The following is a 27578-nucleotide window of genomic DNA, read 5'->3' as shown; positions in this document are numbered from 1 at the left end:
CGCACAACAGTAATTTGCTTTATTTAGGGACAGCAGTTAGATTCCTTTGCGCTCAGCGTTTAAACACAATTACAATTAGGAGTATAATAAGACATCAATCGACGTTGAAATGTCTTTAAAAAAACATTTCACAGCAGTTACATATATAGAGCTATGGATAGAGATTTAGCGCACTTGCATTCATAATTAGAGATATGGCTGTTACTTGTAAAAGAGCGATATTTCCATAAATTTGTTATTAGGAGATCAATACTGCTTCTCACGCCTCTTTCAATGCGTAGGAAAATAACCGTTATCATTTCCGTTCAGATGTTGCTAATACGTATTGGTTAAATTTCGTTTTAAATTCATTGGACAACTATTTAGCGCATTTATAGTTTTTGGTCGTTAGTTGTGTTTGATTAAACAAAATTAATAGTTAATTTTATTACAATTTAAGGGGGTATTCTTGTCTAGGATTTTGAAAAAATCGATTTTTTTCAAAATTCGACTTATTTTCGGAGATACAGCCGATTTTGTGACGTGGCGTCCGTGTTCACTAGCATTGTCTCCTAAACTTTAAACGCGTTTTTCTCAAAATTTACTTTTTCGGAACGATACCCACGATTTCTCAGGTTCTACTGAAATTTTATCCCCTTACATTATTTACTTCTTGATTTGTATACTGCAATGTGAAAGACTCAAATGGATCGGATCCAGAGATATGTATGTGGTTTCACCAAAAGTGGGCGATGCCACTCCCATCGTCCAATTTTCGGCTCCCATAAAGCTCTCATACCATCTTGGAGATAAAATTTAATGTCTCTGACGTAATTAGTTATTGATTTATTGCGCTTTTAGTAGTTTTGAACAGTATCGTTATATGGAGAGTGAGCGAGGTTATCTTCCGATTTCATTTATTTTCACATGGTCGGTACCAGTTCTTATAATATATGTACTTATATATACATATATATTAAACTTATTAGACGGCGGGGCGACGCACACTCTTTAAAAATTGTTCGTCCACAGGTGCCCCTTGCTATATTGCAAGGCGTTCGCAATTGCAGCAGCTGCAGAAAAAAATAATTTGTGCAAAAAATAAATACAATGCAAATGGAAGTTCAACAGATATTAACAGCCAAATACACGAGTAAATCAAGCACTTTTCGAAGTCAAACTTTAATGGTTTGCATATGGCACACGTGTACATATTCATACGTGCCTATTTGGTTATGTTGAGAGCTTGCAGAAATATCATTTGCATTTGGCTATATTTAGTTCGGAGTGCTTTTGTAATCGTTCGCATTTACCACGGATCCTCTGTGACAAATTACAGTTTTATGTATTCATGTAGTGCTCAGTTGTGGTTTCGGTTAATGGTGTTTTGTGAGCGTGGTCCGATTACGCCCATCAAGAACTTTTTAATTTTGTAATTTTTGTGTGCTAAGAACCCGCATATCAAGTTTTATCGAGCAGTCACCCTGCTTTCGACTTTTCTCGTCCTCTTGAGCATTAGTTATACATATACTCATAATCGCTCACCTAACCCAACAACTTTATTAAATACAATATAACAATTGTAAAATACATTGTTTCAGAGCTAGTATAAAATGAAATAGATTACAACTTTTTATTCAATGAAAACCCAATTAACTAAGTTCAACATTTTCTGAAAATTACCATAAGCTAGGCTTTATTTTAAAAATATATTTAATAAAAAATCCGTTATACATATAACATTAGCTTAATTTTAAAACTATATATTTACATGCTTATTCAACATTAGTTTTTTTTCCTGCAAACATTTTTCTTTACTCCACAACTATTATCAACTTTTTTATTTCCTTTTGCTATTGCGAGTAAAGTTACTAATTTTTTATGAGAATCTCCTACAATCCAACCATGCTTTTGATATTGTTCGCCGCCATCAAACTCTTGGGCACACGTCGCATTAATTTTACCAAAATCTTCATCGCTTGACGACGACCAGTAGTACAGTTTTTCAGATGCCAAACGTTTACGACGTGGGGGCGATTGATGTGATTGATTTTTTCTTCGATTCTTATAGCTTTGATTATTAGTGTGTTTCTTATTAACTACAACACTAGTGCCAGGTTCCCTAGGTAATGATTTTGTGTTATTTACAATTTCCTTACATTCAACATGCTTTCTATCTTTATTACTCCTAGTTCTAGAATTAATTTGCTTCAAATCTGATAAATTGTTATCGAGTTTTTCCTCCTTCCCTTGCCGCATATCTTTAGCATTTTCTGTGGAAGTGGTTTCCATTTTAGACTCCTTTTTATTTTCCCCAATTAATGCTAACGATTTGGGTACAACAGTTTCGGAACTGGCTTTAGCCAACCGTTTTTTCTTATTACTTAGGCGATTAGTTGTACTTTTATGGTTTAATTCGCTACTAATATTATTTTTAAGTTTAATATCGCTGTCAACTGTTGTACAACTACGAGTATGTTTTCCTTTATTCTCCAAGGAATGTATCGGCACATGATTGCTCTGAGCCTTCGATTTACTGCAGTGATAATTTTGCAACTCTACAGAGGCCTCTATATGTCTTTCCTTATTATCAGCTACACACCTTACACTTTTTCTCCTACCAGTTATTAGCTTTGGAGTTTCAATAACTTTATTCTTATTATTGCATGGACTTAAGTGATTCGAGGTCTTTCGTTTTTTTCGGGTTTCTTGCTTTTCCTTTTCCTCTATTAAGGCAATTATATCTTTCGTAGACAAAAATTCCTCATACTCATCTGAGCTCCACATTTCCACCAACTTTTTTGGTCTATTTGTCGCACAACGTCTTTTTGATTTTCTCTGCCCTTCGTTAATTAATTTGACAATCTCTTCTTGACTCATACCTAATTCCGATTGCAGTCTCGTTATTTCTTTCTGGCTTTTCGAAGTAACATTAGATTTCTTTCGGCTCTCTTTCGATCCACGAGTAAACGATAATGGCCTTTCCGTTTGAGAGGCTGTTTGCCTTTGCTTAAGTTGCAAGTTTTCAGAGCTATCTAAACTAGTATGCTTTTTTGAAGTGCTCTCGGATCCTCTCACTTTAGGACCACAATCACCACGTAATTCATCAAACAATTGATTGATATCCGCTTTGGGTGACGGGTCTTTCTGGATTCCTATACTTTGTACTTTAACAGATGTTTTTGCTTTCGTACCCATATTCTTAAATATGCGATCCATTATGAGTGATTTATTCTCAAAAGTTTTAGCTGTTGCTCGACTAGAACTACTATCCGAGTTATCTTTGATATTTCTTTCGTTACTCACCTTTGGGCTAGGCTCTTCATCGCAACTCAAAGAGGCAAAATCAAAATCATCACGATCCGAGTAGCTAGTTGTGGAAATACTGTTATCATCTGTTAGCAAATTAACAGTTGTTTTGGGCTTTTGAAAAGTAATTGTTTCCTTCTCCTCGAGACCGATATTTTTGAACGGCCTCTCAGGTATAACAATTCTTTTGCAGGCTTCTTTACTATGTTCTCCCACTACAGATTTTATTTTGGAAGAATGCATTATGGTTTTCGATGATGTAGAACTTTGAGCTTCACTACTTTTGATTCGGTCTGCATTGTCATTACCGTCAATACAATTTTTTGGATTATCAACTGCGACTGACGATGTTATATATTCTCGACTTGCTAACCGCCTATATATGGAGCCTTCCTGGTTATTTGATATGGAGGTAAATTCTGGTGAATTTGATTTCTCATTTCCCAAGGCGATTTCAGCTAATTCTGTCAGTTTACAGACAGCTGGCGATTTGGCTTCCAATTCCTTACACATTGATAAGTCCACATTAGTATTTTCATAACCTTTCATAGCAGCTTTAGTTTTAAATCTAGACGTTGCATTCGTTACCGCTGAAAACTGAGAAATGGCGGAATAGTTAGGAGAAGCAGCGCGTCTGAAAAAAACCAAAAAGCTTTATTAAGTATAAAATATTAACTCCGTTGGTCACAGATACCAAGTGATAAAAAAATCGCTATTAATTTAGATTTACCCATTACTTAAAATTCTTAGAACTTAGTTGTGATTTTCTGATTGCATTACTTTGAACTATTATAAGCCAATATTAATGGAAGTGCGCTCTCTTACGATATTTTTAATAAAACAAACTCACACAACGAAACGAATAAAATCAATAAATTTAATTCATAGTGTTTGCATAAGGGACGCCAAATTCAAACCATCAATAGACTGGCCGCATTCCATATTGTATTGGCTTTCAAATCTATTGTGTAAGACTACTTATGACTGGCTTGCCTACTTGACCTAGGTACGAAGCAAGATTGTACATCGCATAATGCTACTGATCTGAGTATACTAGGAAACGTATCATGACCAAACAATTTAAATACTGAGTTGCGCAACAAGATCTTCTAGACGAAGGAAGGAAGAGTTAAGCTCTTGTATAATCGAATGTTTTACACTCTCGCAATTGTCAAGGATCAAGCCGGAGAATTATTTACGGGTATTCGAAATCTTGAATAGATTACAATCATATTTGACACATCATTGGGAACACGGTTATATTATCATAGGTACGTCATATTATCACTAATATTTATATTTAAATCAATCAACAGAAACCTCTTGCATAATGCTAATTATTCTCGTTTGATTTAATTGACATATCTTCTATTGAAATATATGAGATATAAACTAAAACCGGACGAAATTTTGTTTAGTTTGCACCAAATTTAGTTTACATATATTGGTGCAGTATTATTAAAAGTACTAAAATGTAAAATGATTTGTTTAAAAAAATCGAAATCACCAAAGAAAAATAGTAAGCTAAGTAAAATTTTAACAGTTCCTTTAACCACCAGTTTGATGTCTTTTTTTTCGAAATTATGAAAATAAATTATAAGTTCCATGATTAGTAAACAAATCATTTGAACTTAAATTGGAAATATTAGTAGAAAAAATTGAACTAATTATTCCAGCTTTGGTAAGAGTTGTGCTGAAGAAAGGAATATTTATAGTTTTTCATAAACAATAAAGTAGTTTTTGCAATGACAATAAAAAAGAAAACATTAGTAAATAAAATATAATTGGGAATACAAATTTCTAATTTGTAAATTATACTAGACGGATGCACTTTGTCCATAATAATTATACTTACTGATCTCGAGTGGATGTAGTAGGCCCAACTTTGTTTAAAATAGTTGCCTGTTGAACCGAGGGACTTCTAAATTCTTGTTGATGGATTTTGGATTTGCCACTAACTGGTTCTATTGTCATCTGCTTTTTGGAGATTTCACCAGGTAACGATTTGAATGTACTGCTTGGGATCATGCATACTGGACTTTTGTCTTTGAAGTTGTAATCAAATGCACCGCCAATATTATTATCTTCGACATTATTTACACATGTTGTTTCCGCCCCTTTCAATATGTTACAACATTCGAAAAACAATCGTTCATCTGGATTGAGATTCAAGCGTGGCGCATTATTAAAAGGTGGTTTACCTTTGTCAGTATCAAAAAGTTCCCTTTTTCCCGTGATATTGACAGTATGAACCCGTTGTTCCAAGCGATTGGTATGTGGAAGATCAGAATCATTCAATTCAGAAACTCGATTTGTATCACTGTTGTCCGCTGGTTTTCGAGAAACTGTGGAGTCAGTTGGAATATATTTTTGCGTATCTTTATTGTTGGGTTCAATCTGAACTGATGTGTTCTCCATTTTTTTCGATAATAGGTACTCTTGTGCAGATAATTTTGATACATGGGCTAAAGTCATGTTGTGTTTCGTCAATGAGTTCAGTGAATAGAAGATTTTTTTGCACAATGTACACTCGAATTTTTCTGCCGAACTGTCATGAGTTACACGTTTTTTTGGTCTCCGTTTTAACAAAATACTTCTTCGTCGACGCCTTCTTCTGCCACGACCTCTTCCTACATCTTGTGAATAACTGGTATACACACTCATTTCGTCTTCTAAATCCATGTCCATCACTTCTGTATTCGTATTTTCATCACAAATTGATCCAAAATTCGAGCGATCATCGTTAAAGTTTGGAGCACTTCGAACACTCATAGAAGTTGGTGGACGGCTATAAAATTTGCTATTTGAATCATCTTGCAGTTCATTAGCTAATTCAAAGCCATCATTTACGAACATAAACTCTTCATTTTCTGAAGACATTATCTTCTCGTTTACGTTTTTAGCGATTTCTGTAAGATAATTATCTTCCTCAACATCACCTATTTCTTCCAAATTCTTATCCTTTTCCGCTGGTGCCGCTTCAGAAAATTCATTATGATCATTTTTGTGTATGTTCTTATTGAGGCGCGGATCACGGCTGGAAATTGCAGTTTTACTTTCAATAGTGAGCGCTTTTTGTTCATTTAAATTCGACTCGATGTTGGCAGAAAGTATACTTGGCCTTAGAAGAGATAGTCTCATAGAAACTGGGGAAGTATTTAAGACTTTTGTTTCAGGAACGTTAATAGTAGTTGAGTTTCTAGCTTCTAATTCTGTAAGCTGCTTTTCTATACCAATAGAAAATGACTCAAGTGATGATTTTAATTTGCTTATATTCTCATTGTCCAATGGTTTGCCTTTGCTACGAGATTGTCGTTTTTTAATTCTTTTATTTACAGCACTTTTATCGTCCCTACATTTCTCATTCGGACCATTGTTTGTATTCACGAGAGCTGGTATTATGTCTGCAAGCTGGATGGTTTTATTGTTACAAGCATTTTGTTTGTGCTTCACCTTGGCTGCTTTGGTTTTGTTTTGCTCTTGCCTTTGCCGATTTACGCTATCAGTATTTTTATTCGAGTTCACATCATTACTTAGTTGATCGGTTTTAGCACATGTAACAATTCTCTTTGTACTTGACATTAATAACATCCCTGTAACAAACAGGTCCTCACTCTTTTCGTATGCTAAATTTTCCAACTTTTTAAGATTATCACGACGGGTTTTATCAATTTTAAAGCTTTCCAGAAGTTGGTCAGCCACAATAGCAGCTAACTCATTTTTACGTCGACGTCTTTGTTTCTTCGTAGCTTCCACGGTGCTATCGACTTGTCCACAACTATGGAAGCCAGATGACGTATTATTAATGTTGCTCATATTTTCTTCAGTTGTAATGTTTGGATTTATTTCATTCGAAACTTCGACTGCGGGAGAAATGCATTTCTTTTGTGGTTCAGACGGAAGACTTGAAGGTTCTTTATCATTTAAGTGCGTTTCGTTAGAAACACTTAAATCGTTATTTGTTTTTTGGCATAATACTGTTTCGCAGTTTTGAAAAGAGGTTTCACAGCTTGAACTTTTCGTTTTACAGTCTATAATTGGGATCTCAAGTTTATCTTCAGGCATAACATTGACACTTTTTGAGCATTCCGATATATTAGAAACAATGTTTGTAGTTGTTGCGGCTATTACGTTGAGCTCAACCACGGGTAACTCAGTTTGATGTAGCAAATTATCTGATGTGTTTTCTGGAGCAATTGATAACGCGTTTGGACGACAATCTACAGTTTTCGATCGAACGTAACGTTTTTGAGGTAGTTGCACCAAAGGCTTCATTGAACTACCAACTGTTACTTCATTTTTCGTTACTTCTTCGTTACACTTTTGCATGTTTAAGGATGATTCAGGCGATGGTAAATGCGTCATAAGAATTTGAGTCGACGTTGTAGGGAGCTCTGCCTGAACTGCTTTTCTTTGATTAGCTAGAGGTATTAGATTTACTGGTTGCACTTGATCAATATTTTTATTGCACTTATTATATTTGCCACCAACATCATCCTCATTATCTGGCAAACTTGCCTTAACAGCATTAATCACCGAATTTATAGCATCATCGATATGATTAATAACTTCATCATCCATTTTTTGAGAGTTTTTTCCCTTCATTAAGTTATCTTTTTTGTTCAATAAAGCTTCTTTATTACTGCCCTTATTTCTATTTGAAGTTTCTGTCTTTGAAGTCGGTTCGTTGTTGTTTTTACCTACATTACGTTTTTTAACCGGACATTTTGGGATTGAATTCACAAAACTCACTTCATTGCTATTCGAATTTCCAGGATTGCGTATTTGTGGAATCTTTAGCAGTTCAAGATTCGAATAGAATTGCTTATTTAAAACAGCATCTTGATGTGACGCAATAGCCATATTCATGCCAATAGGAGGAATATTATGGACCTCCATGGGCTTAATAATAGGTAGAAGTGGCATCACAGGCGTTACATCCTTTAATTGATCTTTGTTACATTTTTTAGAGAGGTCTAAAGGTTCATCTTCCAGAATAAAATTTCTAGCTTCAAAACCACAAATGGTTTGTCTTCTCATAGGTATGCCACCCCGATATGGAGGTAAACAAACTAATTCGTTCACATTTGGTTTTTTGATATTTTTCGTATTGGATAAATTGAGTGGCTCCGAATTAAATAAGGGCGCAACAGGCACTATAGGTGTCATTGGTGCTACGGGTACAATGGGCGCCATAGGAGCAACAGGTACAACAGGAGCGATAGGCACCGGCGTTGATAGAAGAGGTGGCTGTGGTAATACTGTTAAAACAGGCGGCTGGGGCAGCGGCGGTATGGGTGTTGGATGGACTTGTATAGCTTGCAATGGAAGATTAAGTGGCAGTGTTGGAAACGGAGGTACCAATTCAGCAATTGTGTTTGTATTTAGCATTGCTGGCGTTGTTTTTTTCTTTTTTTCCACGACTAACGGTGCGGGAGGTTTTGGCAGCAATAATGAAGTAGCATTCGATGAAGCCAAGGATATTGGTGGCATTACGGATAAAACAGAACCGGAATTGGTTGATACTAATTGCGTGGACTGTTTATTTAACAAAGAATATTTATTATTTTCTTGCAACAGATTTATATTTGCTGGTTTCGGGAGGTAATTTAAATTATTTTGAACCGTTGGTTTGCATGTGGTTATTGTTACTGTTGACGTAGCGACTGTTAACATTTTTGTATTTGACGCATTTTCTACGATTGAAGTAGACGGCATTTTCGATATAATTGGTGCGGTTGTGGTTGTAGTTTGCAGCATTACCTCAACTTTAGCTATTGATGATTGGGAGGGTATACTGTCAACTTTTATTATTTTTCGCGAAAGTGCTTTTCTTTTAGGCGTTTTGGATTCACTGCTTAACTTATTTTTGCTTTCGCTGTTAATTTCTTTTTCTATGCATGACTCATCTTTGTTTAATGAACTTTTTTCAGTCTTTAGTTTTTCCTCCAATTTACCGGTCAGCATCGCAATACAGTCATTAATTTTTTTGCTTCTTTTCTTATTGCAGGTAACATTATCAATATATTGCGAGTTGTTTTTGGCCTCATTGTTTACCGAAATATCAAGAGTCGACAATTTTTGAAAATCTGTCCCAAATTTATTTGAACGTAAGCTGTCACAGACTCTACTCTCATTCGGAATTGTGGTATTTTCTGTTGAATTCTTTGCTGGTTCGTCCGTACATCCAACAACATATGGCGTATTACATTTTTCCAAAACTGTTTCTTCATTAATCACATCGCATTTATGAGAGAATGCATCGACTTGAGGTAAAATATTGCTAGAAGTTTGAGCTTTTCTATGATTTTCATTTTCTATATTACTTGTAAAACCATTTATATCGTCGTTACTCTCTGTACTTCTATCCACTTTAAGTAAATTTTTGGGCTTGTGTTTCAAGAGCATTTTGTCTGATTTATGATGCAATCTTTTCTTAGTTTTGGTAGTTTTGTTGGAAAATTTTACTTTGGATTTTGATAGCTTTGAAATTTGTCTAGCCCGTGTAGATCTAAGTCTTCCTTGACTACTGTATATCTTATGTTTCGTTATAAACTTCGATTTCTTTGTTTTGGTCAACGCCGGGAATATTTTTTTGCAAATGCGTTTCGGCGGTAAGTTTTCCAGCATCTTTTTAATTGATTCAGCTAAGGGAAGAGAAAAAATAATTCTTGTAAAAACTTGTTAAAATTTAATATAAAACAGCTCAAATCTTTAAACTACACTTCAAATAATCTGAAGTGTTTAGTATGTCAATTCTACATATTTTCATGTGATAACCACGATAAAGTAGTCGCAGCATGTAAATTTTTATAGGCTTTTTGTTGTAATTTCATAAAATAAAAATAGATTTATAGAAATAATCAAATTATATTTAAACATCATGTCAAATTCGAGTTGAATCGAGCATACAATATGTTTCTTTTAGTTGACAACCTGTATACAGCGAGCCAATTGAAATCGGAAAAAAATCTAGCAATCAATAGATTCTATTAAAAATGGTTATTTTTCCTGTAGTTTACTTATTCGTAAAATGAAGAGCTATCATGTAGTAACCGAAAATTTTATACTCTCGCTATTTGGAATGACCAAAGTCGGAGAAATATTTTCAAATATTCATAGAACTTTATATTAAAAAATGTTGCGAAGGAATTCAATATTCATTATTTGATGGTAAAAAGAAAGGATTACAATCATATAGGATATACTATTATTTTATACTTTCGGCGATATAGTACTTCTATATTTTCATTTCTACATTTTACTTCGAGTACCGGATGTTTATAACGGGTCTTTCAATAAAAGCGGTTAAAGAAAAACGGTTTGGGATTATCAATGAAATTTTTTATTCCTGTGCATACGTACTAAATGAGTCACCATTGCATTACGAAAAAATTACGATTTGGTGTGGTTTTTGGGCCGGCGGCGTCATTGGGTCGTACTTCTTCCGTGATCATCAAGACCGGCACGTTTCTGTGAATGGGAATTGCTACCGCTTAATGATAACCGAATATTTTTTGCCCGAATTGGAGGATATGGACTTAGACAATATGTGGTTTCCACAGGGCGGCGCCACAAGCCACACAGCGAATGTTTCAATCGATTTATTGAAAACCAAATTTGGTGAACGTCGTGCGCTAAGTCTATGGTCTATGCCAACAAGTCAGCGACGATTGATGAACTTCGTACCAATATCGAAAGTGAAATTGCAGCAACATCGGCCGATTTATGCTTGAAAACCGTCGAAATTGGGTTCGGCGTCCGGACTTTTGCAAGCATGCTAGTGGTAGCCATGAAAAAGAATATAATGTCATCGAATGTACTTTCACAGGAATAAAGAACTTCATTGGTATCCCAAACTGCTTTGGTTTTATTTAATAAACTTTTGTAGCGCTCTTATTGAAAAACCCGTTATTAGATAAACTTAATTAACTCAAATGATATAGATACTAGTTTTAATTAAATTTTGAGTATATAAAAGAAACATCAACCAGTGGATGAAAATCACTTCGCTCTCAACGCTAAACCACAATATTTTTACAAAAACTTGTCCACTTAACTTCATTAAAACCGACATGGAGCGCTTAAAGTGAAATGCGCTAAGCACTTTGAAGAAACATTTTTTAACACAAAAATTATTTATAAAATATATCTAGTCTACATGAATGCTTACCATCACTAGGGCGCTGTCTTGATGGAGTTTTAACTTTGGAAGAAGAAATGCTTTCTTCAGTGTCATTTGATGGCGGCGACGGTTTTGCGATTTTTTGAGGCTTTTTGCGTAACTCCGCGAAATTATGCTTGTTCCATGAGCGCCGTTTTTTCGATCCACAATAGTAACGGTATTTTCGTTTCTTCGCTAAAGACCATATATAATCACCCGAGCAATCTAACATGTGCCGATACAAATCCAACGTTCCATTACATCTGCGAGAGCATTTGGAGCATTTTGTAGAAATTGAAGCCGCCTCCTTATATTTGAGATGCATTTTCGACGGTGCTGTGAAAAGGGAATTCGACGATTGCATACTATTAGATGGTGATCCGGTGTTAATGTCTAAGGTGGTTTTTGTGTCAGTGTCACACTCATCTGTGGTTGTGCTATGTTTAGCACTGTAAACATTTAAAGTGCAACTATTTAGAGTCGATTGTATACTATCAGAAGAGTCATCATCTCCTGTTGAACCCGTTAATAATCTTCGACTTAGGTGAATCAACTCATTCTTTTTCCAACCAATTTTACGTACAATATTCGAGTTATTGTAACTTTCATTGCCATAATAACTGAGTGCTCTATTAGGTATAAATAAGTGACATAGCGAGTTTCCTGCCAGTAACTCGCGCCCAACAACCTCATAGTGCGCGGAAAGAACATGCGAATGGCGAAACATTTTATGCTCCTCTAATGATTTCAACTTTTCGAACTTTGCGCCACAACACATACATAGATAGCATCGTGGTCGTGCCCATTCTCCACTTAATACAAACTGTGTTCGATTAAAATGATGTTCGTGATTAGGTGAAAGTTGAAGTATGGAAAAAAATGTTTCATCGACAAATGATTGAGTCAGAATGTTATATGCTCCATCTTCCTCACTATTTGGCATATGGGATAATATTCCGAATTCATCATTTTCGATTTTGATTATTGCTTGCTCATTTTGTTCCAGGATGATGTGAGGTAATAGGCGCATGTCCAAAATATAATTGAGTTGTTCATTTATTCGTTGCTTTTCTTCACGTACACTTTCATTCGAATGGGAACCAACATTTAAAATGTATTGTTGTATTTCGTGTTTTCGACGCATAGACAGTTGAGTCCACATATCCAGTTTTGATAAATCGCGCAGGCCCAACATTGGTTGCTTCATTTTCTTTACTATTTTTCCACCTTCATTTATTAACTTAAATTTTTTCACACTGTCCCACTTCCACTTCCAAGAATGCTTTGTATGTGGCCTCCGAATTTTTGATAAAACTGCATCTCCACCATATTGTTCTGCAGTTAAGAGCGTTGGAAAAGCTGTAGTTGTTGACAGACTTGTGGCAGCATGAATCTCACTATCTATATTATTTCGATCATCTGGGGCAATGGGACTTTCAGCCAACGTACTTCTAATAGTTGGTATTTGATGTTTAATCAAAGAAATAGATGAATTCATATTCATGGCACTGCCCATATTTCCCGAAAGCTTCCCATCCAAAAAATATAATAGATTATGTCGAACATTTGAAACAACATCTCTGTAAAAGTTTTCATCGAATACACTGGACAATATTTCCGTTCTTGTCGGCATACGAAAAACCACTTCGGCATCACCACTCTCTCTGATTGCATTTTTTCCAGATTTATTACGTGCTTTGACTGCTGTCATATAAACAGATGGCTGATCAGGCTTCAGTATTGAGTCTGAGAGGATGCTATCTTTTCGTGAACGAATACCTTTTCTGCTATTAGGTAGTCGATTTTGTGCTAGTCCTAATCTAGATAAAATTGGTTCTTCAGCACCCATTATTGTATTGGAATTCGTGGGGATAGCGTCCTCAGTAGATGCAGTCAGAATGCTAATAGCATTAGCATTCTTTTGTGCTTTAGAACAACGTGGTTTTGACATTTTAAATTTATCTCGACAGCTCTTTTCAGCATCCTCCTTTTCCGATATAGTTAAATCATAATCTTTGCATTTTAAACTATCATCAGTGAAATGTGGTATATCCTTATGAATGGTTTGCATATGTTGGGACAATTTGGAATTATTTGGAAAGCGTTGTACACAAGATTTACATCCAAAATATTTGTCCGGATGGCAATCAACGAAATGAATAAAAAGATCGTTTAAATCCTTAATCGATGCCTCAATTTGATTAGTCCTAGATCGTTTGCAGTATGTACAGCCTGGATATTTGGCTACTACGATGCCGCATGGATCTCCTCGCTGTTTCTTTGAATCGCTTAGTACTGCCACTTGTGAGTTGCGGCCACTACATCTGCGATTCTTATGTTGAATGTGAAACTTTTCTACATGTTTCAGTTGCATTTTGTAGGACGTGAACTTTTTATCACAGTACAAGCAAAGAATTCTTACACTTTCTTCAACAGATGAAGTGCAGTCGTCGAATTCCTGATGATTTGAACCAACGTTGTCACAGACAGTTCCAGTAGATTGTTTATTACACAAATTGTTTCCATCTACTCCTTCTTCTTCATTATGGGAACTTTTATTACTATATTGGTTTTTAATTTCAAAACTCAAATTGTTTGTTTTAAGTTTCTCTATAAATCCACTTAATCGGTTCAGAGGCAAACTACACATAATAGAAACCGGGGACTTATTTTCTTCCTTTTGAGTACAAGACTCGTTCAATCTCTCATCTTTATCCAAGTAAATAAGTTTCTTTTTCTTCTGACAACTTCGTTTCGATGACATTTTGCTGTCGGGACCAATTTTCTTGCGATTTGTTTGCTCCTCAGAGACTTTGAAGATATCCGAACTGCTTCGCAATCCAAAGCGAGACATTTTGAAGCTGCGCAATGATGCCGTTTAGCTGTAACAAAAAAATTAAACATATTTATTGATCAAATTATTAAGTGACAATTATACTATATATACATATGTACATATACATACATATATTAAGCAAATAAGCAAATTTTCAATTTATACATACTTAAAATATTATATTATTTAAGAAAAAATATGAATTACAAATACAGTGGAGGCCTTATAATTAGAAATGATATGGTAGAAAAAATCAAATTGCTGTATACTTTTTATAAGACGCGCACTGTAAATTATGAGCACCGTTATTCATGGTTCAGGCGATGAATGGTTTTTGTAAGTAAACATTAGGCTATTTGCTGATTGGTTATTAAAAAAAAAAAGAAAATATTTCCCATTTTGTGTTTCTTGGCTGGCCACGGAATTAGAAACGCGGAGTTTTTTCTTTATATTTTCGATTTTTTTTTTTAACTTAACAGTAAAATATACTGGCAATAATTTAAATACGTTTCAGTTATTAGAATGTGCAAAAAAAATGTCATGTCCTTCAAAAATGAGAGAGCTAATTGTGAGGTGCTATCAGAAGGAGAAATTATCAATGTCGGCTATCGCACAAAAGTTCGCTTGCTCTAAAAATTGATATTTAGAGCTATTTAATTGTATAAAAAAAAAACAAAGCACAAAACCTGCCAAGAAGTTCAGAACACGAAAACCCAGTCCGTCAGAAGACTGGATAATTTGTAGTACGAGCAAAATCAACCCGTTCATGACTTCTCGTGAAATAAAGGCTAAAGTAGGACATCAAATTAATGGAGACACATCAGTTCGGACGATAAGAAGGCGCTTACAAGAATCGAAACTTCGTGGATTCTTTGCCACAGAAACTCTCGTATCAAAAACTAAATATTAAGAAGCTGTTAAGATTTGCAAAGTAAATGTAAAAAAAATCCCCAATACTGGAATAGAGTACTCCGGAGTGACGAATACAAGTTACATTTATTACAATGCGATAGAAAATATGATATCTAAGATATGTAAGGTGTCGTCTTTAGGTTCTCTCCAAACCATTGGCACTGCAAAGGGCATTTTACGATTTGTACTTTTTGACCAAGCTGTTAACAATGTTACACAAGTTTTACAACAGATATCAGGGGCTTACGCTTTTTCTTGGTCCCTAACTTTAACACCAAAATACAGTTCGTAAGCTTTTAGCACAAGCCGAGTAAACTTGCGTTTTTGCGATTTAAAAGTTAGTTCTTCGCACACATAACAAAAACTGTTGGCACAATTTACGCACTGCCTAGGCATTGTATACGTACCTATAAATCTTAAACTCAGTAATTTCAAAAACGTAAAAGAATGTGAACTCAAAAACGTTTTGCTATCCAAAAATAGAACACGTAACCGTTTCGGACACCGTTAAATTTCTGATAAATTTTTTTTTAAATAAAATGATCGTAAAATACGCTGTTTACTTGAAACAAGCAGGCAGAACCGGTATAAACCGGATAAATCACTGATCGTATGGAAATATGAGATGATACAATACAAGGCGCATTTCAAAATAAACAGGACTTTTTGAATCTTGCGCCCCCTGGTGGTGCCATCTATATGTCAACTGTTGCGTTAAAATCTGTTAACTTTATCGATTGTCCAGTGAGAATTTCATGATATTTCATTGATTGGAAGTGAAGTTATTGCGTTTTAAGTGTCAGTATGTTTGTGTTATTGGTGCGAAAATGAGCCTCTAACAAAAAACCAACATTAAGTATTGTTTTAAAATTGGTAAAACTTTTACCGAAACGTTTCAATTGATGAAACAAGTTTATGGCGATGATTGCCCATCCCTTAGCAGAGTGCACGAGTGGTTTCAAGGTTTTCAAAGGGGTCGAGAGGACATAAATGACGATCAACATGTGGGCCAATCAAAATTCGTGATCACCGGAAATTCCATCTAAACTGTGCGTGAATTCATCAAAAATCAGCTGAAATCATCATCGATTTATCGCATTTTGACCGAACATTTGGGCTTACGAAAGGTGTGTGCACGGTTTGTTCCGCACAAATTAACTGACGACCAAAAATTGCTCTCAACGATCGACGCTTGTGGCCGATTATTTGACCAAAAATCACATTTTAACCGTTAACCACACCGTATTCACCTGATATGGAACCGTGCGACTTCTTCCTTTTCGAAAAAATGCATTTGCCCATGAAAGAAAAGCGTTATGCAGACGTAGAGGCCATTTAAAAGGCTTGCACCGGCTTACTGGCGGCCATACCGGCCAACGAGATAAAACACTCGTTCGACATGCTTTTGAACCGTGCAAAAATCTGTATTGAAGCAGAAGCTTTGAATAAAATAAATTGATTTTGTCGAAAAAACCATTTGGTCTGTTTTTTTAAGTCCTGTTTACTTTGGAACGCACCTTGTATAATGAAATTTTATGTGGGTGATAGAAAAATTCTGTTTTCAGATTTGACTTCAGGGTATCAAACTGCATTAGAAACACCTTAAACATTTTCATGTCACAAATTATGTGTCTACCAGTGTAATTTGTGCTGAATTTCGTGATGATACTTTGTCAAATTTCTATATACAAACTATTCCGATTGTTCAGTTTGTATGACAGCTATATGCTATATTTCTACGATAATTCTGATCGTTCAGTTTGTATGTCAGCTTTATGCTATAGTGGTCCGATACTCGCGGATCCGACAAATGAGCAGCTTCTTAGAGAGAAATTTTGCAAAATTTCAGATCGGTATTTCAAAAACTGAGGACTACTATATTTCGCGTATATACAGACGGACATCGCTAAATCGGCTCAGCTCATCATTTGATCATTTATACATACTTCTGTGGGAAAAAAATAGTAAAACTTTTTAATTAGCGCAAAAATCCATTCGACGAAATATTTGTTTCTAGGTTGGTATAACTGTCAGTGACATCTGTGCCAATGTCACATTAAGATAATCATTACTGTTTAGTTTACGCTTGTATTTCTGAAGTACATAAAGTTCATTCGGCGATTTTTATAATGAGTGCAATTATTTAACAAAGAAGTTCCATTAAATTTTTTGTGCGGAATCAAATTTCTGGTACCGAAACATTCAGAATGTTGAAAAAGACCTTCGGTGATAATTGTTTGTACTTGAAAATTGACGATTAACAGTCAGAGATTTTACTGGCGCTGGAAAAAAATTTGAAAGATCATTTGGGCCTAAGAAAAGTGAAAGCACGATTGGTTCTAAAATAACTAATTTTTTTCGAAAAACCGCATCAGTTTAACGTCTGTGACATACTGCTTTATCACTACCAGGATGTCAAGACACATATTATTACTGGCCATGAGTCTTGGATCTATGCTATGAAACAGACGATAAATAGGCCGAATATCGTGTCAAAAGGGAGCCGAAGCCGTCGTTTACGCGAAGCTATTTGTAAAAAGAGGTCGCCTGATTTAGCTTATGTGACTTCAGGATATTCAGCAAACACTACTTAACAACTTTTTACACTGACTTTAACAACTGTTTCGAGGATTGGAAAAACGTTGGCTCAAGTAAATTGGGGCCAAAGGGGATTACTTTGAGGGAGATGACATAGATTTTGAAAAATAAATTAAAATTTTCAACTTATGAACAAACTCTTAGTAGGTGTTTCAAACTCCGTGGAAAACTTAAAAAAAAACTTGAAAAATTCATTGAAAAATTCATCGCAGAAAAGGAGTAAGGTCTACAAATTTGTATGCTATTGTATAAATCGGTTTATGCGTAAAATATCTTAGTAAAATTAAAATTCTGAATATACTATATGTAGTTTAGAGCCGAAAATGTTTTCTTAATTTAATTAAAAAAATTTGGTTTAAAAATTAGATTTTAATTTTTTAATGCCGATGTTAGGATTAAAAATGAATGTTTAAAGCAAATTGTTGGGGATTGTTACAACAGATATACATACCTCTCTTGGGTACTAAGGAACACCCCAAGAGAGTTATATATGTATTGCTGGTGGGTGTAATCGGAGCACTGCCACGCCTACAAAATGCCATTAAACGAAAACCCTTTAAGTTTGATAACTAAGCTCATAATTTGGATACCGAACTGTAATTTGGTACAAGAGATCACGGTAACAAGTGACAATCCCCTGAAATAAACTCAACAAAAGTTGCTGAAAAGAAGTCTTTTCATACCCTATAAAAATAATAACCACACCTCATGTCTATATAGCGGTTAAGTTAAAAAGTACTAAAAGCGCGATAATTCACTGAATAAACACGCTACAAGCTTTTAACTTCACAACCAAGAAGCCGGGCAGTGCTCACGGCACCTCCCACTTCTACAATATACAACAACGCAACTTTAAATTCCATCAGCACCTTTCAGTTCCAATATATGTACGTCAATGAATATATCGGGGGAAAACCTTTGCACACATAGTACCCTTAAAGTATTTGATCTTATATCCAAAAATTATCAAAATCCGATTAGAATTTTTCAGGGAGCCAGACATCAAATACCTGTACCCAATGCATTTAGCGGATTTATAACGCTTTCATTAACTTCATCTGTATGTTTGTAACTGAAACTGAATGGCACTGAAAGAAGAACCGAGGGTTTGCTAGGCACTCCAAAAAAATAAAAAAATTATTCTAAAACTATGCAGCTTAAGCCATTAACTAATCATCCTGCAAAAAAAAAATACTTCTAAAACTATGCAGCTAAAATCATCAACTTTACAATGATTTCATTTGAGTAACAAATTTACTCAAACAAATCCTTAAAGAAAGTGAAAATACCACGTGTGTCTAAATAATAAATATGATTTAAAAGGCTAAAACCATGCTTTTATACTAGGACATTGAACTAAAAAGTGACAAATAATTCTTAATACATATATACTGACAGTAATATTGGCCTAAAAATACTTGTATTATTATGAAAAAATGCTTTGTGTCACATTTTTCGTTAATATCGAATCCAAATACGGGACTAAGAAAAATTTTATTCAAATGTTAACTGAATTATTTTTTGAATGAATTATATGCAAACTTGCTCTATACCGAATATATCGGACAAGTCTTCCTAAAAATAATGTGGGTTAGCGCTGAATATGAAAGAAATTGTTTTTTTTTTTTTTTTAAACCGATCCAAACCGGGTTAGATCGTCGAAAGAACAGCCCTTGGTCGGATGAAATTCGAGTCAATTCCGGTGCGTAGAACAGATTGTCGTGGGAAATTGGTCGATACCTTAGACTACATATATGTACATATATCCAATATACTATACTTAGTCCCTTGGTTGAGTTTGTATCATGTATATCTGATTTGAGGTTAGCTAACACACTAAATTTTGGTGAAATTTGTCGAGTACAGGATTTCACCTAAATGTGGGCGGTGTCACCCCGATTGTAAAATTTTTACACCAGCTCCTATAAAGCCTCTCTCCACCAGTGGATTATCGCATTTTTAGTAGTTTTTAACATAACCTATATATGAGAAGATGGCGAGGTTATTGTATGATTATACCTATTTTCAGAATGTGCGAAGACGTAGTGTTGAGACTTTCTCTCAACAAGTTTGGCTTAGTTAACTTCAACGGTTTGGAAGATATGTACATATAACCATTTAGAGGGCGGACCACGACTGTTCAGGCTAAAAGTCTCTCATTTTTGCGTTTCCTCATAACAAATTACAGTTTTGTATGAAGAAACATACAGACGTGGACTGAGGGACAGAATACTTTGAGCATCTAATAATACGAAGTTTATTCTTAATCTAACCAGAAAACAAATTGAATATTTTCATTAGCATGTGATAAATCTATGAACAAGTAAGTTAAGTACAAACAATTTATAAGATTTTTTTCATATATCTTAAAAAAAATTATTGAGTTTCTAATTGCGTATTTTGGTCTGGACATAGAAATAGCACGGTGCCAATTCTGCGGAAAATAAGAAAATTACAACATTAATGCTATGTAATGTGCCTACGAATTTTTCAAAATTTCTTGACATCCACCAACTTCTGGCATCCACTTGTGGAATTGCGTACCATGCCTGCACGATCAATTCATCAATATTTTTTAAAACTTTTCTGAGCAATCTGTATCTTAACATCACTCCATACATTTTCAATGCGGTTTTCATTGAAAGTCGGCGCTGGTTTTAATCGGGACGTTATCAATACTTTTTGCAGTGAGCGCTAAAAATCCAACTCACAGACAGACAGATTCGAACGAGAATGGTACCTTAGCTTTTTGGGGAATGTAGAGATATGACATATGAAAATTGGTCCATTCTACCATCTATTCTCGACAATTGTTAAACGCTGTGCCGGGAAAACGCTCCCCGGACAATCACTCTACTACCGTCGCGCTTAACGGTTTTTGTGGTACATCTGGACTTATTTGTCAGGGCCCACTTCCGATTTCTTTGGCGCCGCCATCTGAAGTTACCGTTGGATAGAGAAAGTCTTACGGATATAAGGTTATAAAAATTTCAAAAATTCCCAAAATTCGAACATTTCAACAACCTATTTTACTACATTTAAGAAGAAGATATACGAATTCTATATTTTAGAAATTCCTTTCTATACTCGTAGTGAAAATCATTTATGTGCTAACAATTATGAGGAAATGGAGGATGATAATAAACAATAATGATCAATTAGCTGAAATTTCTCTTTTTCTCTATAATTCCTCTCTCTTTATTTAGCAATCTTCTTTTTTACTGGCGTAGACACCGCGATTATAGCCGAGTTAACAACAGCGCGCCAGTCGTTTCTTCTTTTCGCTACGTGGCGCCAATTGGATATTCCAAGCGAATCGAGGTTCTTCTTCACTTGGTCCTTCCAACGGAGTGGAGATCTTCTTCTTCCTCTGCTTCCCCCGGCGGGTACTGCGTCGAATACTTTCAGAGCTGGAGTGTTTTCGTCCATTCGGACAACATGACCTAGCCAGCGTAGCCGCTGTCTTTCAATTTGCTGAACTATGTCAATGTCGTCGTATATCTCGTACAGCTCATCATTCCATCGAGTGCGATATTCGCGAGGCCAATACGCAAAGGACCATAAATCTTTCGCAGAACCTTTCTCTCGAAAACTTGCACCGTGGACTCATCAGTTGCTGTCATCGTCCAAGCCTCTGCACCATATAGCAGGACGGGAATTATGAGCGACTTATAGAGTTTGGTTTTTGTTTGTCGAGAGAGGACACTTTGCTTCTCAATTGCCTACTCAGATCGAAGTAGCACCTGTTGGCAAGAGTTATCTTGTATAACGTTGTATTTCTAGGCTGACATTGTTGGTGGTGTTAATACTGGTTCCCAAATATACGAAACTATCTACAACTTCAAAGTTATGACTGTCAACAGTGACGTGAGAGCCAAATCGCGAGTGCGACGACTGTTTGTTTGATAACAGGAGATATTTCGTCTTGCCCTCGTTCACTGCCAGACCCATTTGCTTTGCTTCCTTGTCCAGTCTGGAGAAAGCAGAACGGCGCGGGTGTTGAAGCCGATGATATCAATATCATCGGCATACGCCAGCAGCTGTGCACTCTTATAAAAGATTGTACTTGCTCGATTATGTTCTGCAGCTCGAATTATTTTCTCCAGCAGCAGATTGAAGAAGTCGCACGATAGGGAGTCGCCTTGTCTAAAACCTCGTTTGGTATCGAACGGCTCGGAGAGGTCCTTCCCGATCCTGACGGAGCTTTTGGTGATGCTCAACGTCTGTTTACACAGTCGTATTAGTTTTGCGGGGTTCCAAATTCAGACATCGCGACATAAAGGCAGCTCCTTTTCGTGCTGTCGAAAGCAGCTTTGAAATCGACGAAGAGGTGGTATGTGTCGATTCTCCTTTCAAGGGTCTTTTCTCAAGATTTGGCGCATGGTAAATATCTGATCGGTTGTCTAAAGGCACACTGATAAGGTCCAATCAGTTTGTTGACAGTGGGCTTTAATCTTTCACACAATACGCTCGACAGAACCTTATACGCGATGTTGAGGAGGCTTATCCCACGGTAGTTGGCGCAGATTGTGGGGTCTCCCTTTTTGTGGATTGGGCAGAGCACACTTAATTCCAATCGTTGGGCATGCTTTCGTCTGACCATATTTTACAAAGAAGCTGATGCATGCTCTTTATCAGTTCTTCGCCGCCGTGTTTGAATAGCTCGGCCGGCAATCCATCGGTCCCCGCCGCTTTGTTGTTCTTCAGGCGGGTGATTGCTATTCGAACTTCTTCATGGTCGGGCAATCGGTCCATCGTCATCGATTGGGGAATCGGGTTCGCCTTCTCCTGGCGTTGTACGTTCACTGCCATTCAGCAGGCTGGAGAAGTGTTCCCTCTATAATTTAAGTATGCTCTGGGCATCGGTGACTAGATCACCTTTGGGGGCTCTACAAGAGTATGCTTGAAATGTCTTGAAACCTTCTGTAAGCGGCCCGTTTTTTTCGTAGAATTTTCGAGCATTACTCCTGTCGGCCAGCTTATCAATCTCTTCATACTCACGCATTTCGGCCTCTTTCTTTTTCTGTCTGCAAATGCGTCTCGCTTCCCTTTTCAACTCTCGGTATCGATCGTAACGTTGCGAGGTAGGCAGCCTGTTTTCTCTCCGCTGCGACACGGCACTCCTCGTCGTACCAGCTGTTCTTTTGCATTTTCCGAAAACCAATGGTTTCGGTTGCAGCTGTACGTAAGGAGTTTGAAATGCCGTCCCACAGTTAAGCAATCTTGGTTCTAATAAAAACAAGTGTTTATCACAGATAGGAGTACTACGCGAAAGTACTTCAGTTACCCCGGGTTTGGCTCGAGAATTGTTATTTTTTTAGAGCGACTTGATCTTGTTATAATATAAAATTGTAATATATTAAAATGTTAGATTATAATGATATACATTTTATAATATTATCATAGAATGTGTTTATTAAATATAAATCACATATTATACATACACATATATCAATTATAGCTTGAAAAATGTTGAAAAGTATTTTTTATTATAGTTAATATAGAAAAAAGAATCACGCGAAAGTACAAACAAAGAAAACGTTGTCGTTGATAAATCCTTCATATTTGGTTTTTAAGATGTGGCAAAGCTGGTTTATCTCATAATTGTAAACACTCTAACCTCTTCAGCCAAAAGTGTGGTAAGTGATTTTTAAATTAATAAATTTAGCTAAAAAATAACAAAATAAAAGTAAAATGTGGACTTATTTCAATCTTTAAAGTGTATATTTAAATATACAAAGTGAAAAATGTGAAAAAATTTAGCGAAACATTGAGATACCATGTGTTATTAATACAAATTTTTGAATTTTCAATCGAGAATAGTTTAAAAATATAAGTGTTAGCAACATTATTTTTGCATTTTTTTCATCTCCCCTAGTATATACCACATTTATACCGAAATTCGTTTTTTTACGCGTAAAATGTGTTTAATGTGGTGAAAAACTTCTTGAAATGTTCGAATTTTGGGAATTTTTGAACTTTAAGGTCGAATATCTCGTAAAATAAGTGTTTGCGGTACCTATGACCTTTAAATTTTTTAATCAGGAGGATTTCCCCTTTCTAACGGTACCGTAACTTTTTACAAAATTTATGGCTGCGATTTAGAATAGCATCCCCCGATTTCGGGGTTAAAATGGGTATGTATGGATAGAGGAGGTTCTCCAGATCTAGAATATATATACATATAGTAGTTAAAACTGAGCACGCCCAGGTGTTGGTCCGACCGAGGGTTATTTTTGTGAAGCGCGGTCGAAGGCCGCCAACGCAAAAAGGAGTTCAACGCAAAAGAACTGAGCACGCCCAGGTGTTGGTCCGACAGAGGGTTATTTTTTTGAAGCGCGGCCGAAGGTCGTCAATGCAGAAAGGAATTATATGCGGAAAACTAGTGTGTTATATATTTGCTGGCATTGGGGTATTATTTGTTTTCTTTATTTCTTTTGGTTCTTCTGTAAAATATGAACGTAAGGTAGCACTGATTATTAGTTAGAATGCAACCCTTTTGTTATTGTATGAACAAAAATAAATGAACACAAGTTAAATGTTGAATAAAAGTTATTTTTGCACTATTTAATATAAAATAAATGGTTAGAAACAAATTAGTGAAGTGTTAGTGGATATAAAAGTTAAAAATATAACTATAAAATTCATTATAAGAGGGAGAAACACGCATTTTAAATAGTTGAATTTTTGAACTTTAAATGCAACCATAAATCAGCGGCAACTATGTACATATATACATATACATACATATGTATATACATATATTCTCTTAATCTGGAGGACTTCCTCTATCCATACATACCCATTTTAACCTTGAAATCGGGGGATGCTATTCTAAAATTTACCCAAATTTATAGCTTTAAATACTATTTCCTCGAACAATTCATAATTTTGGCAATCAGCGTTGGATTTTTGGCTTTTATGTGTAGAACAAGGTATTTTATTTTTTGTCTAACAGCTACATATAAAACAATGTCTTGTTACTACGACTGTCAATTAATATTCAATATTTTTACAAATAACATATTTCTTTGTACAATCAAACTTCGTTAGAAAGCGATGGTAAGGTATAACAACAAAAAATTAATTATGATAACAGCATTAGCTTACCGTTATAAGTTGAGGAAGTCAAGACATACATTAACGTAGAAAATTATTTGCTAATATTAAAACATTTGTTAGTCATTTTTTTATATTTTCGAATTAATTGGAATCCCTAAATGATTTTGGAGAAATGTCGCCTAGATGACAATCGTTGGTCGATTCGTTCCACCTAGACCCAAATATTGTCGGAACGGTGATATCACTCTAGACCTGTGTCTAAACCCTACACCCTTAATATACTTGTATAGATATTCGCGCTACTAATTTGTATTTATTTATTTCGGTAGATTCCTTACCAATGTTAACCAATATAGCATTGCAATGTTGTGGAAGTATTCAATTGCCTTCAGAGTTTTTATATATTATAACATTAGCATTAAATGACATTTGTCATAAAAATCACTTTTCTCCCATAACAAATATACACATTTTGTGTGTTCAATAAGTATTTAGCGAACAGAAGGAAACAGCTTTGCAACATTTGAGGTTGAAACTGCAGTAACAGAATACCATTCGAGTCCTATCAGGTCTTAATATTGATTTGCTGTCCTAGGAAATTCATCTTTAGTATAGTACAAGTATATAATGTTTAAAGTGAGAAACGCTTCTAATGTATCCAAACATTGTCTGAGCTGATTTTTCTTATGTGTATATTACAACCAAATCAAGTAATTGCAAATTACACTTTCTTTTTTATTATTCATAGGACCATTTCACTTCTACAAAATTTTTTTATGAATACACATGTTGTATTTTTGAATAAACTTTGATAGGTTCATTTTTTTTAAATGGTTTTGAGTGATCGCTGGAAAATTTTAAATGTACATACTACTTTTGAATTTGTACTAATAGCCAACGCTATGTATTATACAACGTGTATTACTATGTAGAAAGAACTCACCAGTAAACAATAGCCTAGATGAAAATTAAATCTAGTTTTGTTCTTGGATATATCGCCGCATTTTTTAGTTTTAATAAATCACTTTCGTAAAATTTCACATTATAGCGAGCGTAAATAACATTTAATAGCAAAACACTACACCCTAAATATTGTTAGGTGGTATCTAACGTTTAGCCCAAATCGATGCGTAACAAGCACGCAAAGCACAAAGGATATGGCAATGTAGTAGCTGTGGGAGCGAGAACAGCGGCGACCGAACACAGCGAGCGACGGCGAAGCCTACCGCAGCACACGGACGTTAGTCAGTTCCAGCCTTTGGCAATTAAGGCTTCTTTATCAAAAACAATACATTTCATACATTCTTTAATTACTTATATTCTCAAAATTCTACCCGAAATGTATTGAAGTTCATTATTTTATTGGAATACATTTATTGTATTACATAGAAAATATTTATGTACTCAGGGTGTAAAAATCGAACGAGTTAAACTTCGTCAAAATGTCGACTTCTATCAGTGTTGCCAACAAGTCTTTTTATGTTTCGATTTCAAAATTTAATCAATTTCAATAAGTACCAACTCTTTCCAAAATAAATCGTTTTTAGTTATATGGAAAATGTTATGCTTGCAGTTTTCCTATATTCATTCGATCTTATTCGAAACAGAAATCCAATTGGAGGAGACAATTGGAAAATTAATGCATCTGACATATTTTTAATATTAAAAACAAAATTAAATTGACAAATTATTCATTTATTATTTGTGTATTGTTGCCACAATAATTCTAATCAGAATCTCATAGATAATTTTCGATTTTTTTTCTATTTTATCCTAGTGATGCTATAATATTATCAAGGTTAGAGTTGTAGGCTTCAATTTAGAATAAGTAAATTTGCAAATACAATAAAAATAATTCCGAATATATTGAATTAAATCTAAAGTTTTTCCAATAGTTTTCATGTATATTTTTGTGTAATTAGTAATTTTCGTATATTTTTTCTTTTAAAGAAATTAATATATTCCAAATAATTGCCTTGAATAGTCCTCTACTTTTATTACAGTTATTTTCGATTTTAAACTATCAAATAATGTATGAGCATGGCATATTTTTATTTTCAAGTGTGAATGTTGGAATAGGCCGGCCGCTTGACAATCTTAACTAAAACTTATAAGGCTGCTGAAGAAAATGTGTTACCGTAATAGCCTCGACAGACTACAGCTTTAATCCGGGTTAACTGCGCACTTAATCAATTCTAAATTTGTAGGTGACAGATGTCAGTTATGCAAGTTTGAAACTCTCGTAAACAGCTGATTGGAATTTTTATAATATTTCCAACGAAAATGGATAGAAGATAAACACTGCGGTTCTTAGCCGACCACATTTTTAAAAAACCATTTTTTATAACAAAAACATACCAACACGTTTTTTTTTAAACTGTATCATAACATAAATCTTCTTTTATTATCGAAAATTTGAAAAACAGCTGTTAGCGTTGCTTGTTTTGTATTCACAATTGGCTATTTATACAATATAGAAATTAAACACAAATCCTAAAATATGTACACGAAAATTGGGATCTAGGCGAAAATAACTCCAAGTAAGTAAGTTTATAGTAATAAAGGAGAACCTTAATAATCTAATAATTATATTCGCATATTTTCTATACTCAACAAATAATAGCATAATAGTTCGCTGCAATCAAATATACCTAATGTATAACAGATTCACATACCATAATAATTTTAATATGGCATCACCATGCAGTATTTATTGAA

At 35.0% G+C, this 27578-nt stretch overlaps 1 protein-coding gene across 1 annotated transcript; it reads right to left on the bottom strand.

Annotated features, from left to right (window-relative positions):
• Window positions 1–1677: 1677 nt before the first annotated feature.
• On the bottom strand, window positions 1678–26246 carry LOC120776145. Its single transcript, XM_040106685.1, has 4 exons — window positions 25804–26246; window positions 11462–14334; window positions 5144–9935; window positions 1678–3922 (listed from the first exon to the last, which is right to left on the bottom strand). Exons 2-4 carry the CDS (start codon window positions 14304–14306, stop codon window positions 1765–1767), a joined length of 9795 nt encoding a protein of 3264 aa, XP_039962619.1. The 5' UTR covers window positions 14307–14334; window positions 25804–26246; the 3' UTR covers window positions 1678–1764.
• Window positions 26247–27578: the final 1332 nt, after the last annotated feature.

Source organism: Bactrocera tryoni, chromosome 4, assembly GCF_016617805.1.
Source record: "Bactrocera tryoni isolate S06 chromosome 4, CSIRO_BtryS06_freeze2, whole genome shotgun sequence".
Classification (NCBI taxonomy): domain Eukaryota; kingdom Metazoa; phylum Arthropoda; class Insecta; order Diptera; family Tephritidae; genus Bactrocera; species Bactrocera tryoni.
The sequence above is the reverse complement of the archived record's forward strand: the minus strand, read 5'-3'. Positions and strand labels throughout refer to the sequence as shown.

Excerpts from the sequence above, each read along its gene's own strand:
- LOC120776145 (XM_040106685.1), bottom strand. The coding sequence starts at position 14,306 with ATGTCTCGCTTTGGATTGCGAAGCAGTTCGGATATCTTCAAAGTCTCT. Across the intron at positions 9,936-11,461 it reads AAGACAGCGCCCTAGTGATG|CTGAATCAATTAAAAAGATG; the intron begins GTAAGCATTCAT and ends CTCTTCCCTTAG. Across the intron at positions 3,923-5,143 it reads ACTACATCCACTCGAGATCA|ACGCGCTGCTTCTCCTAACT; the intron begins GTAAGTATAATT and ends GGTTTTTTTCAG.